General features: G+C 36.0%; 1 protein-coding gene across 1 annotated transcript; it reads right to left on the reverse strand.

Annotated features, from left to right (window-relative positions):
* Positions 1-988: 988 nt before the first annotated feature.
* Positions 989-18777, reverse strand: ncapd3 (non-SMC condensin II complex, subunit D3). The gene is made up of 35 exons (XM_067403025.1): positions 18709-18777; positions 17898-18049; positions 17598-17760; positions 17235-17410; positions 16886-17050; positions 15981-16042; positions 14918-15005; positions 14702-14835; positions 14504-14576; positions 14075-14200; positions 13677-13929; positions 13521-13559; positions 13311-13430; positions 13143-13216; positions 12192-12326; positions 10890-11110; positions 10597-10788; positions 10380-10477; positions 9427-9536; positions 9131-9238; positions 8453-8561; positions 8108-8209; positions 7781-8019; positions 7590-7669; positions 7344-7481; positions 7060-7193; positions 6032-6225; positions 5835-5945; positions 3574-3744; positions 3313-3446; positions 3072-3139; positions 2754-2795; positions 2604-2666; positions 2414-2471; positions 989-1126 (listed from the first exon to the last, which is right to left on the reverse strand). Exons 1-35 carry the CDS (start codon positions 18758-18760, stop codon positions 1054-1056), a joined length of 4257 nt encoding a protein of 1418 aa, XP_067259126.1. The 5' UTR covers positions 18761-18777; the 3' UTR covers positions 989-1053.
* Between the last annotated feature and the right edge of the window lie 152 nt (positions 18778-18929).

An 18929-nucleotide genomic window follows, 5' to 3' on the forward strand; every position in this document is an offset into this window, starting at 1 on the left:
GATGTGTAAGTAATTATAAAATTTTCATTTTTGGGTGAACTATCCCTTTAAATTGCACAATCTTATTGGGAACATTGTCAATTCATGCTGGTTAACATAATCCCAGCATCATCAGGTTGTGAATGTATTGATTGTAACTTTCAAAAATTAAATTTATTTTTCACATACACAGACATGATATCTAAGTTCTATGATTAGTGTATACAAATATTCAAAAGGGAGGCTACTTTTGTTTTAGCTTTTAGCAACTCAATTACTAATAAATACATGTATAACGAATTTCTTCAAAGAAAAAAAAAATATCTGTATGGAGCAGAAGCCTGTTCATGTGGCAGAATTTTTTGCTTTTCTTTTGTTTGTGTATTTTGTTTATCATATTTTTTATTCATTATACAATATATGCTGTGATCAAGAGACAAAAATGTGCATTTCATGTTTATTTGGACAAAAATTTTTTTGCTAACGCTCAAAAATCTGTATTTATAACAGTAAAAACTCTTCATTTAATCTTAATATTACCTGTATATTGTATTGTGTTTATCAATCCACTCTGTAGGCACAGGTGATAATATCCAGTGATTGACAAGTGGATGACACCTTAACGTCACTTGAATGACTTTTTTTTTTTTTTTTTTTTAAATAATTAAACCTCTCAAAGACTTCCTTTTTGTTTCCTTAATGTTTCACTAAGACATCATAAGGAGAACCAGAACACTGCACCAAAGTGTGATAAATCTGCTCCATATAATACAGTCTTTAGTTGCCACACTTTATATGAACTGCAGGGAAAGTAGATTGTGACTTTCAAACACATTCAGAATCAGTACATTTCCATATAACAACCAGGTTTGGAAGAAATACACATGATGCTTTCCAAAGTATCAAACGCATTTAATAACATCACCTTTTTACAAACAAGACAAGATGAAATGGTAATAAAGGAGAGTTATCGAGAACAGTGAAAGAGTGAAAGCCCAAAGAGGGCTTGTGAAGTGAAGTGAAAGGTATAGCTAATACATAATTCATCATAATAAATGCACAGATAAACAGTCGCTAAATTCTTTTCTTGGTTCTCCGTTTTTGTACAAGAGGGGATTCCACATTCCACTGCCTGGGCACTGGTTTTCTAAAAGGGGGAATAAAAATATAAAAAGTTAACCAAAATACCATCATCTAATCTTTTTAAGATATTTGCTTATAATGTTAAAGTTCAAAAAGGTATACTATGTAACTTTGTTCAAAATTAACAAAATTTACATAATGATGTCATTCCTTCTTCCAAAACGTGTTTTAGTCTTACCCTGATTCGCTATGGTAAGCATATTATTAAAAGTTTAAATTTTAGACCTGACGGGATGGTTTTCACAGGAAATTACATACATGTCACTCATCCGTGCGTGTCTCGTCATATCCGTAAATAGAGAAAAGTTGTTATGGCTACTTTGACACATATATGGTGCGAGCTCGTAATAAAACAAGAATCAGAGATGGCGAGAACTGAGGGTTTTGAAATGTTGCAAAAGCGAAGCAGAGATGGTGTTCTTATTACTCAACAGGTGAGTAAGGTATTTTATTGAACAGATAAATTGCCATATGTAGCTCTCTAGCAGAGTTCATTGTAAAACATCTAATGTGAAGAGTCATTTCATTGTGGTTATTGTAGCACTGTGCTGGAATTTTCTTCAAGGAAGTACTGTGTCTATTAATGGGTATAGAAACATTAACGTCTTCAGCTAGTCAGCTTGAGAATTGTTTATATCTCTTAAGCCTAGTAGTGAATGTTTTATGAGCAGTAGGATAACCTTATTCATCCAGACAGAGTCACGCAGAGCCGAAGCACAACCAAAATAATGTTCTTCTGCAAAATACTTGCAGTTAAGTTTTTTATTTTTTAACCACAAAACGGCAAAAAGTTACATGGTGTAACTTTAAATGAAATACTGTAAATTAATGTTTTAGCACTTTGTCTATATTGCTGCTTCAAGATAAAGCGCTTACTGTATTTTTAAGTCACTTTGGACAAGTGTCTGTTAAATTAATAAATCTAAATTCAGCTTAAAGGGATAGTTCACCCAAAAATTAAAATACTGTCATCATTTACTCACCCTCAAGTTATTCCAAATCAGTATAAATTTCTTTGTTTTCTTGAACACAAAGGAAGATATTTTGAAGAAAGTTTGTAACCATGCCACTCTGGGGCACCATTGACATCCTTAGTAGGAAAAAAACTACTATGGAAGTCAATGGTGCCCCAAAACTGTTCAGTTCAACACAGTCTTACAAATATCTTCCTTTGTGTTCAACAGAACAAAGAAAATTATACAGACTTTGAACAACTTGAGGGCGAGTAAATGATTATAGAATTTTAGTTTTTGGGTGAACTATCCTTTTAACTCTCAATGTATAAACTTACTGTTGTTCTGGTGACATCAGGTGTAGAACGCTCTCTTCTTCCTCCACACCTTTGCTACCTGTAACACATTTCAACATATTCAGAACCTTCCAAGTACTTCCAAGTACATTTGAACACCATGCGTTATAGTGTTGTAAATAATATTTCTGACCCTAAGATTAAATGTGAATGACAATTCACAAAAACATACCTCTTCTAGTTTCATTGCAGATGGCACTGACTTGCTCTCCAAATGTCACTTCATTGATGCTCGCTTTAAAGAATCAGAAAAGAGCTCAATTAAATCCACTAAGGATGGACTTTTGTAATTATAGGAGACATCCAAATGAATGAATCTTACCCTGTGGAGTACTAATTGCTCTCCCAATCTGTTTTCCTCGTCCTGTCATGAGAGAGAGTGGTTTATTGAAGTAAACACAAAAAGCAATGCATTTTGACAGTCCATTGGTAGAAACTATGTTATTGTGTCTTATATAAATATAGAAAACAAAGAGAATAAATTACATTATCTAAAATTCCCTTGAAGTTGTGCGATTAATTATTGTACTGCAGATGTTACAAAAGAAATTACATCAGAAATGACTGACCTTTGTTGTTCTGTATGAGCAATATTACTGTTCATTTGTTGACAAAAGAAAAAAGGCTATTTTTGATTTACCTGTTGAAAACACTGTAGGGGAAGAATGGCTCCTGACTGGAGTTAGCATGCCTGCATATGTGCGGCGCCTGAGAGAACGAATAATTGAAAAAATGATGAGAATATTCATACATAACACTTTTGCCCTATTTTTACAGATAAAGTGTGCTGCTGATGATGATTATTATACTGACATTGGTGATTTCTAACTAAAAAAAAAATGATAGGTTATCTGTTGTACTGGGATGTGGCTCAGTTTTACCTTAGAGCATCAGAAGATTTAGGGGTTTGTGCGGGTCCTTTATTAGCATGAGAATGTAGAGGGGTGGCAAAACCTCCCCTGGGTGTCTGCCTCCCAACATTTGCTGCTTGGGCAGGAGAAGCCATGGCATTACTCTAAATAAGAATGGGCAAGGGAGAGAAACCAAGGAAAGAAAGAGACTGGTTCAAAAACCAGCAGCCAAGTAAAGGCATTGTTGTCAAATTTCTGCTACTTTCCAATGCATGCGTATGTTTGACTCACGTTTTGTCTGGGTGACATTATGAAGTTGGCCAATTGCTTCTCCATCTGTTGTTGTTCTTCTTGTTGTTTTTCCTTTTCAAACTGCTTCAGGTTATACTCCACCTCTGCAGCCAACTGCTCATCAGCAGCAAACAGTTCCTTCACCTCTGAACGATAGTCCTGCATTGTTACCTGTAATATACAAAAGGCTTGTGTCAGAGTAAATAAGTTTGTTAAGAAGCAAAAAGGTTTGTAAGGCATCTGTAATGAAGAACGATGTCAAAAACACATGGTAAACTACATCTAATAGGGATGGGTATGAATAAAAGAGTACTCATAAAATGACATCAATGATCAACTCCGTCTTCTCTCTGGATTTTAAAATAGTATTATATATATATATATGTGTGTGTGTGTTTTTTCAATGTATGAGTAAATTAATTTTAATGTCAGAAAATATTACCTAACGACACAGTTAAATTTTTTTGGTGTGCTTTCAAACTGTCAGTTGATTAAAACATTGCTACATAAGTACTACAACTACCACGAGGATGAGTTTACATGCTTGATTAACTGGTGTAAAGTAATGGACCCTTTTCACAGAATATATTGTGTTATATTGACTAGTTAACATTGTATTAGAAACAACTATGCAGCCAAGTTCCGAGGAATTTGCAGCTAATTTGACAACTTTCTCTTTTCTGACCAACATAATCTCTATAATTTTTCCCTCTTTTACAAAGTCACAGAAACACTATCATGGACTATCTCCTGTTCTATTAATAGACTGTTCTATTAACTATTTATCTATTGGAGCCAAAAAAAAAGAAAAGAAAAAAAAAAAAGATATTTGCTGTATTCTCTTGTTCACCACCAATTACGATGAGTTCTGCTTCTGAGAGCACGAAAATGTTTTTGTTTGTTTGTTTGTTTTTTTATTGTTTTGACTGAGCTTATGCAATTTTCACCTTGACTGAAACTAGATAAAGTTCACACTAATTGGAACAGAACTTTTTAGACATGAGACATTTTTTTTTTTTAAATCGATTTAGAAAGAGGAGATGCAATGGCCCAAGACATTTGTCTGATGTGTATATATTAGAGGTGCAAACAATATAATGTTACTTTGAAAAAAAATCACAATATTAAAATAAGATGATATGTGTCCCTGATGTAAACATATTGGATTCAGAGCTAGTTTTATTCAAAGCTCAGCTTGCTGTATTTATCAGGTATAATTCACCTAAGAGATTTAAATTCTGTCATCATAAACTCATTCTCATGTCATTTCAAACCTTCCAAAACTTCCAAACACAAATGAAGATATTTTTTGTGAAACCTGAGATTTCTGTCCCTCCACTGAAAGTCCAAACTTAAAAAGATAAAAAAAAAAAAAAAAAAAAAGTCATAACGGCATTGTAAAAATAATCAATCAAGTGGTCTAATCCAAAGCCAAGTTTTCTGAAAAGACACAATGGCTTTATATGATGAACAGATTTACAACGATGCGCATACTATAATAAACATGGACGTTCAAATGCTTGGGTGACGCACAAAAACATCATGAGAGCGAGTAAATCCAGAATTTACATTTTTAGATATATTAACCATTTATATTTTGGGAATAATAATTTTGACATGCTTTCTTGCGATTAGAATTGTGATTGATTGCATTGATCATCTTAAGTACATACGCGCTACCAGAACAGCACTCCTCAAAGTCAAAGAGCAAACTTAATTTCAATCACCATATCACATTTAGTATTAGTAGTATGATTATTAAAAGTGTTTTTAGATGGTTTATTTTTATATGTATAGTGCATTAATAGCGGGAGAGACAGGAAATAGCGAGCACCGGGAGAGTCTGTGCGTACACGGCTTGTCTGTGTAAGAGATCCAATGAATGCCTGCATTGAAAGCATGGGTGTACTGCGTGAGAAGAAAATTAAAGTTTCAGTGACATTAGTATATTTAAACATATACAATGTTGAATATAATGTATAATAATGCAATAGGGGAATATTTGTGGGTCCTGATAATAATAAAATAATATTTAAATAAATAATAAAGTAATAATAATAAAAAACCCTCTCTTATTTTGGCTTAAAATATTGCAATAGCATCGTTCTATCGTGAGATCAGTATCGCAATTTTTATTGAATCATGACATGAGTGTATCATTACTCCCCTAGTATATATACACGTAGACAAATAATTAAACTAATTTATTTAGAGAAGTGGGGGGGGGGGCACATATATTTAATCCTGTCTATATGCATCACCTGTAAGTATGCCATAAGGTGTTTCAGGACAGGTGAGTGTTGCTCTTCCAGCATGTTCTTCAGACTGATGATGATAGGAATAACATTCTCGACAAAGTTTCTCTTTTGGACCTGCACAGAAAACAGATGGCAAGTTCATCAAAGATCTAACGATAGCTCGTCCGCCTCCAGAAGCCACCCTCAGGACGTTCTCTCACCTGTGAGACCAACTTTTTCTGGGCCACCTGTAAGACCGCTTTAGCCATGGCCATCTCATCCTCCTGAGGTTCTTCTGCTGCTTGGCCGCTAATGGCTGTAAGTTTCATCTCCTTCAGCGAGAGGATGTCAAATGTATCTGCAAGCAACTCTGAGCCCTGAGAGTCCAGAGGCAGCTCAGAGTCCACAAAACTGGCTGGAGAAGAGAGGCATCTGTAAGGCTCACATCTATGTAATAAACCAGTATTTCTCTGAACTTCTGTTGAGTCCCTAACCATTTGCCTTCAACCTGTAAATTTAATTCACAGCTACATAATGGATAAATATTCCTGCTACTGAAAAACACAAGATAGTTAAAGCATTAAACATAGCTAAACAACTATGTTGGGTGGGGCTGGCACTCTATTCAGGGTTCATAAAGAGTTTGGAAAAGCTTGTTTTAAACATTATGTTTTCAATATTTGAAATGACCTGGAATTCTGAATATCATCTTCAGTTAACTTCCAGTTAGATTAAGAAATGTTTTTCTTTCTTTTTTCTTTTTTAAAGATCAATTCATGGATCCCCTGTACACTAAGTTAATAATTAATGAAATGCTTTATTACTATTTCCGTAACACTCGTGGTCCTCCATATCCATACCAGTGTTCTGTTCTTTTAACATCTTGAATGGTAACGTGACAGAAAATGTGCATTTCTGTTGTGCCCTCTACTGTACAGGGGTGTGAATTTGTACTTCTTTCAGCCTGACTTATTTAGATTCAGAATTTGTTTAATATTCATTTTTGCTCTTGGTGTAAAAGGACCATTCGTCTGTGATTCATTTCACTTTATTGCATAGCCTCTGGTGTGTAAAGGTCTTTTTTAACATTAAATAATATTCTAAATGTTTTAGGATTGATCAATCATTTGTTACAAGCCTATTCTTTAACTTTGTACAGATTTTAGGAGTGAAATTTAAGCACTTTTCCAGCACTTTCAAGCATTTATCCAAACACCACAGCAAGCAATCAATCACATATAGCTCTCACCAAGAATGTCCTGGCAGATTTTGCTTGTGATATTGAAGCGTTGCTCATCTGTAAAGTTTTTCAATAGGAACCTGTAGATCCTGAAGCGTTTGCCTTGATTCTGCAGTCCTCTCAGAGAAAACTTGCTTTTCTCACTGTCAAAAAACAAACACATTTTCAGAACTCATAGCATTCAACATCAGTAGATTCCTCCCAGAAATTGAAAGGAAATTAAACACCGTTTCTTGCAAACCACTGGAAAAAAAAAAATGCAGGTTCATATGATGTATAATCTCAGAATGTACCTCTCAGTTTGAGGAAACTTATTATATTTCTTGTGTTTCTCATAAGAGTTGAAGTGGAAAATGCACTCAATGAAATGCTGGGAAAACATGAGTGGACTCTTCTTAAGCAGAAGGTCAACCAGGCAGTACTCACAGAGTCTAAACAACAAAAACAGATGGGGAAAAAAACCCCAACAACATTAGATTAAATGGCAACATAAACTGTACTGTAATAAGCTTTTTTTTTTGTGAGGCCATATTTCTTACTCCGCAATGGCAGGATCTGGGTCCACAAGAGCCACAGCAAAGCGGAAAAACAGTGCACCTTTCCATTTCACATATTCCTCCTGTTGAAGAACAAAACATCACAATGCAAGATATTTAAAGAATCTGACACAGCCAGATAAAAAAAAAAAAAAAGAAGCCTGGAGGGTCTGATCACAGGTTTGCATGAGTACCTGCAGTAAGTTGGTGAGCATAATGAGGGTCTGTTCTCGGACGATGGCCTCTTTGTCTCTAAGACATGCTGAGATGTTTGGGATATACCGGCTCACTGTGTTGGTGTAGCGCACACAAAGGTCGCACATCACCACCACCACATTACTGCGCACGGCCAGCTCTGTGCCCACTTCTAGCTCCCGTGCAAACACAGGGAGATACTTCAACATCAGTTCCTCGTGCTGCAAACACAGCTTACCTATGATACAAAGAGAACAATACTGTCACATTCTGCCTGCAGGGTAATGTGCATCTCAAAAAAGAAACAGTTTGTAAACGTTTCACACCTAATGTGATAACAGCATGTGCTCGGACCACTGTAGGCATGGAATTGGGTTTGAACTGAGACAGAGGTTGACTAGCAGGCAGCTCATTTCCTTCAGCAGGAACTGAAAGAAAACACACACAAAAAAAAAAATAATAATAATTTATGCACTTAATGAGACAGATGATGTTTTTAAAGCACTACTTCAAGACCCTGATGTTGACACCAGCTGTAATGGCATAAAACTGCATCTTAGTCTGTGCTTACAATTCGGTAGATTTCTAAAAAGCTCTTGGTTGTGTGTTTCAGATTTACTAAAGTGACACATGCACGATAAGAATCCTGCAAAAAAGTTTCATGGACTCACCTTGCTGCTCTGAAGGAGTTAGAACAGACTGAACCAGAAGGAAAATTCTCTTCCCCACTTTAGATGGACAATGGAGAGAAGCGACACCAAGCGTATAAAGATGTTTTACCTGAGATACAGAGGATGGATTGAATTGAATAAAACACTGCTATTTTAATCACTTTATTTAATTCTTTTAACAAGTTGTGGTCTCCGAGATCAGATCTTGAGTTTAATGCACAGTTAAATTAAAGTTTTTTTTTAACAAGGTTTATGATCATATGATCATCATTAAATTGCTTATTGATTTCTTTCACATTGTAATGCAGGTTTGTGACTATGATGAAGGATTGAGATAATGATATAATTTAGTCATACAATTTTTAATTATTGTACGATTATTGTATGTTCAGGATGCGATGCCAAACTTTGTTTCATTTGTGGTAATTTGCACGTCGGCTTGCTGAAGAAATGTAAGGTGTAAACAGGCCCTATATTTTTGCTTTCCGATTTAAAAATCACTACAGTAAGAATAAATAAATATATAAAAACAGCCTGTTTAACTGTAAAGGTCGAAGAGGGTAGAAAATAGTCATGCAAAAAGTAAACAGACTGTTTTTTTTTTTTTTGCAAAAACTTCAATAATTTTATAAGTGGGCCTCAAATGAAAAAGGTGTCATTTAACTCCTTTGTAAGTACCAGAAGGTCTTCATTGATGTCTATAGCTCCTTTCTCTTGTAGAATGACACTAGACAGATAACTCTCACACACAGAAACCAGCTCTCCACAGAAACGATCCAAGAAACCCTGAAACACACAAACACAAAGAAAGAAAGAAAGAAAGAAAGAAAGAAAGAAAGAAAGAAAGAAAGAAAGAAAGAAAGAAAGAAAGAAAGAAAGAAAGAAAGAAAGAAAGAAAGAAAGAAAGAAAGAAAGTATTTAAGTATAAATAAGACACATCTAACAAGATCTTCTTGGCAATGGTATGATCTTACCAATGTGTCCTGAGTGTTGTCTGATCTTCCAAATCTGACCAGAGTATCCACACAGGAGCTGATGACCTCCAAAGGCAGGCTGAAAGTCTTCAACCAGCCCATCAGATCATCTACACAGGTAAAATGTGCATGTTTGTAATGTATTTCAATTAAAATGCCATTACTAACAAAGCTGTGTTGTGAATGTGTAACTTAAACTGAATTACTAGTATTACGAGAACAAAGTAGGTAATTAGACTGCACAACACTACCATTTTGGGGTCATTTTTTTTTTTTAAGGATTTTTTTCAGCAAGGATACATGAAACTGACAGTAAAAAGTGACAGTAAAGACATTAATTACAAAACAAATGTCGATTTCACACTGATAATAGGAAATGTTTCTTGAGCACCAAATCAGCAGATTATGATTTCTTAAGAATCATGTGACACTTAAGACTGGAATAATGGTGCTGATAAATTCCGTTGCCAACACAGGAATAAATTTAAAATGTAAAAATATGACAAAAATGAAAATAGCTATTTTAAACTATAATAATATTTATATACATTGTTAGTGTTTTACTGTATTTTTGATCAAAAAAATAAATAAAATAATTGGTGAGCATAAGAGACTTCTTTCAAAAACATTTTAAAAAGTACAAATGGTACAATAGCAGTTAAGTTAATCTAAATTTAACTTGACTGAAAATGACTTTTGGTTCAGTGAGTGTGTAAGACCAAGAACTTGTGAGTTCAAGACTAACTCCGGTTAAAATGAACTGGCTCACAAGACCAACTTGTTTACTTCTTAAATATGTATTAAACTAATGCCACCTCACCAGATCAAGTTATGATGAAACCACATCACCTGTCGCCAGTGGCGACTACTTTTAATTATAATCACAATTAGTAATTTTGTCACATTTACAATAACTTCAGTCCCATTCTGAAGTCCTGACACACAACACTTACCTACTATTCTGGCCTTGGTGTCATCATTGAGATTAGAGGCAATGTCACCCATAACGCTCAAGATATGACAGGTCATTGTAACTGAAACGACTGGTGACCTGATAATTTGAAAAAAATGAAATCACATGGAAAGCAAGCAGACACCATTTACACTGTACATCAGTGAAAACCTAAATTATTCACTACAAAACTATACTTTTTGACAGCTGTTTCGTACCTGATAGTATTCTCCCAGGTATCCAGAACGGTGCCATAGTTCAGTTTAGGAGAGCAACTGGCAATTTTAGCTAACAGCAGCCAGGCAGCAGCGGCCCTCTCTCCCTCTGTGTGAGACAGCAAACTGTTCACAAAGGCAGGAGTGAACTTCTGCTGCGGAGCCCACACGCTGAAAGCCTTGCTGAAATACCGGCTACAGCAGAGAAGGATGTGGAGGAGGACTGAAATTAAACAATGAAAGCAAAGAAAGGGGGAAACATGTTACACGTCACTAGTCACAGAGGGTTAGCTGACCTGAGGTCTTGACACTTCTCACACATCAGTCCCAGTAATTCCCAGGCAAGCCTCTGAGGGGTGTCGCCATCCCGATATTTGCCTTGAGTCTTAATGTGAGTGATGACGACATGGTCCAGACACTCTAGAGCTTTCTCCTGCACAGAGCTCTCAGAGTCCATGACAGCCGGTAACACTCCTCTCAGCCAAGCCTCCTGCACCTCTTTATTTTCAGGTAGAGCCTGGACACATCATAATTGAAAGAAAGAAAATTATAGGATGTTAAGTACACAAACTAAACTAGCACTTGTCTTAGTGTCTAGAGCAACTGGAGCTTCTAACCACAGTTGCAGTGACTTTATCAATCAGCAATTTGCTCTTTTATTTAGAAGGCGGGACTTATTTCACCATATTGTGCATTGCACTTTTTCCCCATTCATAGTAATAAAAAATCAGCATCACCTGCTTTCAAATGGAGCGGCATTTAATAGACAGAGCCGTAGTTCACTGATAAGCCACGCAATATCGCGTTAAATATCGACGGCGATTCATATCGATATTGAACGCGATATTGCGTAGCGTGTCAGTAAACTACGGCTCTGTCTATTAAATGCCGCTCCATTTGAAAGCAGGTGATGGCGATTTAGCGGCAATCAGGGAACCGGCTTTACTGATGAAATGCGCGTGACAAAAGCATTCGATATATCGCCCAGCCCTACTTTATATATTAAGTCTTTGATTACAATAGTGGTTGGAATCACTTTCACAATGATTTTTTTACATTGACAATAAAAACAGGCAATCAAAATCCATGAACATTTAAAGTGGCAGAAGACAAAACTGCACCATGTGCTTCTAATAAACAGAATCGTGACCCTAACATAGGTATAATTATCATTCTTGGTGTTAATGGGTGTTAAGACATATGGCAACCCCTCATTGGCCAGGCCATCACCATTTGCATGTGTGAAAATAAAAAAATAAAAATCTAATTTTTATTCATGATGGTAATATTGTGTGGGTAAAATTATGCAATTATGAGTAAACAGATATGATTAATATCTTATTTGTCAGAGAAAGCTACCATACTACCAGCTGAAGTTGTGAGGAAAAACAAGGGAAAATCTCAAGTTTTTAAAAAGACTAGAATTAGAATTTAAACATGACCTCAGTTGTAAACATTAAAATGCAGAGGCACAGGTAAAAGTTTGACTGTTTTGACTAGCTAATCATTCTACTGGTCATAAAAGATAGAGATAGAGTGAATCCATCTGTTAGATGCAGCAATAACATTGTAATGTGAGGTTGGGAGGGGGTGCTCACAGCAAGGAGGTCCATAAGGCACTGCATGGCTTTCTTCTTCACTGAGACAGCAGGATCCCTGCAGCGCTCTGACAAAATACTCAGATTCTCCGCACTGCATGAGATCACCCCATGCTTCAGCAGACTCATGACGGTCTACACAAACACATGAAAGACACACAATCAGGTACAAGTGCTTGCTTTAACTGGCCTTGCATATTCTACCATTAAAAAGAAAGAATAATAAAAAAATAAAAAAATCTCTCTTTTAAAGTAGTCTTATGCTCTCCAAGGCTTCATTTATTTGATCAAAAACCATAAAAACAGTAATACTGTGAAACATTAGAATTTGAAGTAACTTCTACTTTTATACATTTAAAAAATTTAATTTATTCCTGATAGCCATACTGAATATTCAACAGCCATTACTCCAGTCTTCAGTGTCACATGATCTTCCGATAATAATTCTATTATGCTTATTTGGCGCTCAATAAACATTACAAAAAGTATTTTATTTCTCTTTTGAAATAAAACTGTTTACCATGCAAACATAATCTAACAACAGCAAAACAAAGCTCCCTCCCTAGTCCACAGAGAGCATTTCTGGAAATCAATGTGCAAAAATGGGTAAAAACAACATTTGAATGTGCATGGCTAGTGTTAGAGTCGCAGTGCCTAAAAAGAGCAAGCAACAAAAAAAAATTCCTGATGAACTAGTTGACCATACTAATATGAATAACCCTACTGTGAGTTACACCAGTGTCAAAAAGTCAAAAATCTGGCAATCACAAACAGTAATTTATTCGGGCAAAAACTGCCTATTTTATAGGTCAGAGAGGGTGGAAAGTGGTCACATACAATTAAAATAAATAAGAACCGTTTTGGTGCAAGAAACCTTGACTTGAATATTTTAAGTATAATATAAAATAGGGATATTGTGAAATGTTACAAAGTATAGTCTGTATTTCATACCTCCAGTGCACTTTTTCTAGCATTGGTTTTTGGATCACTGACATGCTTTTTAAATAGAGCTAGAGTTTCCTCATCTAAAAGTAAACAAAAAGAAACATTAATAAAGAAATTGTTGGTCATGTAAAATTTTTCATTTAAAATGACAAGGCCTGTTTGAGTTGAACTTACTCTGTAAGGAAGTATTCATAACACTCCTGTGGCTCGTAGTGATGCTCTTGTGTTTCGTAAGCTCAATGGTTCTGAAGGTCAGGGCACTTTTCTGACCAGTTTCTCTTCTCTTTAGAGTTTCTGAGGGGAAAAAACAACATAAACTGAACAATCACTGACTATTAAAATGCCTCTCCCCATTTCATTTTAAATACCAAAATACAATCTTACGCTCAGAACGGGCCGAATCCAGCATAGTCTGAGCACCTGCTGAAAAAGAACGAGTATTCAAATGTACTGCATGTTACAATTAACTGTACAGCTCAGTGTAAAATGTTTGTATATGAGGGAATTCTATTCTTTAATGTACTGTATTATTATACATACTATTGGAGAACAGTTCATGCACACATTTTGTGGCATTCTGGGAACCCAGCTCCAGACACTGTGCCAGGCAGTGCAATGCGTGACCTCTGACTGTGGGAGAGACGTCATTACGATGATTGTAAACTATATTGTGCACCAGGAACTTGTGAGACAGGAACACAGCCATCTCAGGGTCCACCGTGTCATCCAATTCCCTCTCACTCTGCCCCAGAAGGACCATGGCAACATCAAGGGCAAACATTCTAAATGCCACCTGAAGAGAGTTTTTTTTTTTTTTTTTTAATTATTAATTATCAGGAACAGACCAGTGCATCAACAAATATCAAATAATCTGTGCAACTGGCAAGTTGTGCTTAAATTAAAAATTATTAAGGAGCCGTTATAGCCACACTGTTCACCTTGTTATTCCGGGAGTAATTATACACCCATTTAACAATGGCTGCATAGTCCTGACATGGCATCTTAGCCATTAGCTTCCCAACAGCCTGTGCTCCACTGGCTCGATATTCAGACTTCTCCACCATCTAACACACCCACACGCACACACACACACACACACATATTTTTTAATGTTGACACTTTAGTTCACCCAAAACACAGTTTAGTGCTTTTTGTCCGTTTTGAAGTTTAACAGCTGTGGTCACTATAATATGTCATATGCAACTGTATGTAGATTCTTATGGAAATCTAATTTTGTGTTCCATTAAAAAAAAACAAAAAAACATCATATATCAGAAATGACATGAGGGTTGAGAGTTAATAAATGACAAAACTGAAAATTCAAATGAAATCATTATTTTTAAATATTCATTTAAAATAAAATATACCTGATGGCAGATGTGTTGCACAAGGATCCGTAAAAGTGGCAATGTGGCCTCCCTCTGTTCATCAACAATATGACTAGAACACACATAATTCAAACCAACTCTCAGTATCAATGCTGAAGAAGTAATAAATTTAGAGACTGTATGGCATTTTAAAAATATAACTCTTTTCCTACATGAAATGCAACTGGAGTCACTAACCTAATGAAAAGGATGGCATGGTCTCTGGCACCACAGACAGCCTGAGTTGAAGCAAGAAGACATGGCTTGGACCTTTCCTGTGTTTTCATCATTAGAATCACATACAGTAGCTTGCGAAACACTCGGCGACGGCACTGTACAAGAGAACACACAATGATCAAGCAATGTAATTGTGCAACCAAAATACATTGGTCTTTTTAGAGTAACCCCACCCACCTCATCTCCTTCACCATGAATGGTCGAGCAAAGTAGGCCCAGTCCATGATAGGACAGCTCAGGCAGACTCTCTAATTGGTCGACATTCCTGTAATCACACAAACACAAAAACTCAGAAGACTGCAAAGCTTGATATAAAGTCAGGTGTATTTGTGTGAAAGACTCTTGAGAAGAAATGCATCACTTTTGATATTTTTAACTAAAACAAAACTATAATTTTTTCTTCTTGTTGATTAGTTTACCCAAAAATGAAATTTCTTTCATTAAGTACTCATCCTCATGTCTTTCCAAACCCCTAAGACCATTCTATGTATAGAACGTCATCTTCTCTAAGATGTTCATCTCCGGAACACAAAATTAAGAATGTTAATTTTTTGATAAAAAACAAGACTTTTTTTTTTTTTATACCCCATAGAAAGCAACATAATTACCACATTCAAGGTCCAGAAATGTAGCAAAGACATCATTAAAATAGTCAACATGACCACAGTGGTTCAACCGTAATATTATGAAGCGACGAGAATACTTTTTGTGCACAAAAACAAAACAAAAATAATGGCTTTATTCAATAATTTTGTCTCTCCCCTGTCTCCTACACTGTTTACACTGTATTGACAGTGCAGGCTTCTGTGTTCATGTCAGAATGCAGAGTCTGAATGAGAGTGGTAATTATGTTGCTTTCTATTGGGGATATAAAAAAACTCCTTAAATTTCATAAAAAAAAATATCTTAATTTGTGTTCCAAAGATGAACAAAGGTCTTACGGGTTTGGAACGACATGAGGGCGAGTAATTAATGACAGAAATTTCCTTTTTGGGTGAACTAACCCTTTAATTGAAATAAATGTAATATAAAGTAAATCATAAAAAATAAATGAAAAACTTACATTTGAAAAAAAACTAAAAAGAAAATTAGAAATGTTGCCTTGGAAACAAACTTAAAAAAAAAAAAAAAGTTTAAATGAAAACTGGAAATAAAAGCCAATTCAAAATATAATAGTATATAAATATAATACTTAAATAATGCTGTAATGCATTTCACTTTCTTCTAATTTTGCATTTACCTTTCCTGAGAGAATGACAGATCTCCAATGACTGGTTCAAAGTTGGTAAGTTCAGTGAAAAGCTGAAAGAAAAAAAAAAATATATTAATTAATTAAAATCTCACCATCCTGTTGAGTATAACTGTACAAAATGCACGTTGGTTTCACTATTATCAACATGTGAAAGCGTTTAACCATACTCAGATCTACACAATAAAGGTGATAGAGAGGATTTTTTCGTCGACTGAGAATCCAAAGACTGTTACTGAGTTTTCCAAATGAGCGCATGCGTAAGAACAGCCCCCCTCCTTCACAGCTCACTTCAAAGGAACGCCTACCAAAAATCGTGCACGAGTATTGGAACATGAGTGTGTACCACCGGCATTCGCTGTTTTGTGTTTTTTGGATTCATTATGTCGGACTCACCGCAGGTAAGTCATAATCTGCAGTTGTTACTCCTGTCTCCTGACAAAAACATTGCATGCGGTGCCTGTGGAGTGTGGAAAGTTACTGGAGCGCGCAGCCGCGCACGTCTCTCACAAGGAACGTCACGGCAGTGATTGACAAGCCAGAGGGCCAATCGTTTACGCGATGATCGTGTAAACGATTGGCTTATGTTTTTAAGGCCCTACCTCGTGCACAGATGATGTATATTAATATTTTTACTTTCAGTGCACCTAATAAATAGTGTTTTATCTGTTAGTAAAGACAGTTTCAAGTAATATTGAAAAAATGTATAAAATAAAACATCCTCTTTAGCACCTTTAACATTGCTTTTCTGCTGAGTCCAATATGCTCTGAGAACAGGTTATCTACTCTCAAACTTGCTCTTTAATGGAACAGAAGAAACTGTACAAACCAATCCCCAACACTACCACAAAAAGCACACAAATGCTGAGTGAGGCTGGAACGCATCATTTACAGACCTGAACACAACTGTCAGCACTCTGAGGTTTGTCTCGTAGAGAAAATTTCTCTAGGAGTCTCAGAAGTGTGCGAACCAGCAATACAACGCCCTCCCTTAGTTTCAGCAAATCCTGTGCAGAAAAGTACATCCCCTCTTCTTCGTCATCATCATCATCAATCTCCATCTGTTGGGAAACGAAACACAAAAATATGCAATACATGACATCACTATCATTCACAGATAGATGAGTCTAAATCTTTGGAGAATGTGTCAGAATAGGAACGTGAACTTTTAAAGATTACGAGTGTAATCACATACACAAACAATAAGTGTGTCACATACACAAACAATAAATCAAAACACTATACCTCGTCTGATATTTTCTTTGGGGGTTTGGATCGTTTTCCAGGTTTTGGGTCACCTTGGGAGCTTTTCAGAGAATCTTTCTTACGTTTCTTGCCAGAGTCTTGAGGCCAGCATTTTAGGGGCATGTTCAGACAGGTATCAAAAAGGATCTGATGGTACACTTTATTTGCAACACTACCTGAAAATGGACAAAAAACAAACATTAAATAAACTAATTATAGTTATGCTATGTTAAAATGGAAGGATCTGACATCAAATTTGCTTTTATGTAAGCATTTTGGTTGTGGATGAAAGGCCCTTGACATCAATAAAAAACCTGAATCTTTTTTTTTTGGCTCTACATTAATAATCCGTTGCAAACTGACCTGGTATTTTTAGCAGCAATAAGTACAAAGAGGCTGCTTGTAGACCAAACAGTCTCTGCTCAAGACTGGGACTTTTGGCTTTAGCACTAAGGATGAAGTAGGACAGAACAGCCACCAAAGTTTTTGCAGAGACACCATTCTCACCAAACACCACCCAGACACTCTACAGGGGGAAAAAAAATACATGATAATGAAATCATAAGTAGGTAAGTTACATTGCAACAATAACTGATCTACTATGTTTGTGTAAGCATTTAGTGGGGTGAAACAGAAATAAGTCAAAGCATCATCAAGTTATACCTGTGTATTGTCCTCATCCTCATTGGAGAAGGTCAAAAGCTGCTTGTAAACTGCTTTTAAAACATCAGGGTCTTCCTTTACCTCCTCCTCAATAACAGGGTCAAGAGGCTCTGTGTGGGTGAACTCGAAATCCCACACTGCATCCACCCAGGCTGAAACATTTCAACAATTCAACAACATATGTACAATGATGCCCAAACATGATGCAGGCTGTTCATTAGTTTTAAAACAGAGAATGATCATGCGATATACAATATGTCTACATAGTATAACTATAGCAGTTTGAACGGATAGTTAAATGGCACGTCCTGATATTGCTGAGTTAGATGCGTTCCTGGGTCAACATAATTTAGTCTTAACCCTATTCCTACCCCTAAACCTAACCCTACCCAAAGGTTATCCCAAAAATCAGAGGGAAATGATAGATGAATAACACTGATGTAGAAGCACCAATTCACGATTTTAAGCCTAAACTTGACATAATCTGCAAACTTGTCCCTGAAATCTGATTTGAGATTTGAATGCTGTTCCAGGATCAACAAAAATGTTGACCCAGGTTATGCAGTTAAATGTTAGATAGTAAAGGCAGTGAGATGGGATATAGCAGAACAAAACGTTTCGCTAAAAAACACCTAAAATATCGCATATTAAAAATTATTTTCGAAACCAAAACAAACCCCCGGAATGACAGCGTCAGTTGCAGCCCAAAATATTTCGAGTTAAAATAGAACAATGCACACGGTGAGTCTCAAAAATCATTTAGCAGTTGTTTGTAATACATGCACGTGAAAAATATGAAACTATAAGTTACCTGTAGACACACTGTTTAATTTTAATAACTGCACAGCACGTATCAACTCCATCTTCCGTTCAAAACAACGCGCCAACAGCCACTGTAGTGGGACCTCTTCTCTCCCGGCATGCACGGCGGCATACACTGACGAGCTCATGAATATTAATTAGAAAATTACTTTTTTTTAGTTTTTATTAAACTTAACCATAATAACAGCAAGATTACATGCACATATGGTA

The sequence above is a fragment of the Chanodichthys erythropterus genome, chromosome 12, assembly GCF_024489055.1.
Source record: "Chanodichthys erythropterus isolate Z2021 chromosome 12, ASM2448905v1, whole genome shotgun sequence".
NCBI classification, from domain to species: domain Eukaryota; kingdom Metazoa; phylum Chordata; class Actinopteri; order Cypriniformes; family Xenocyprididae; genus Chanodichthys; species Chanodichthys erythropterus.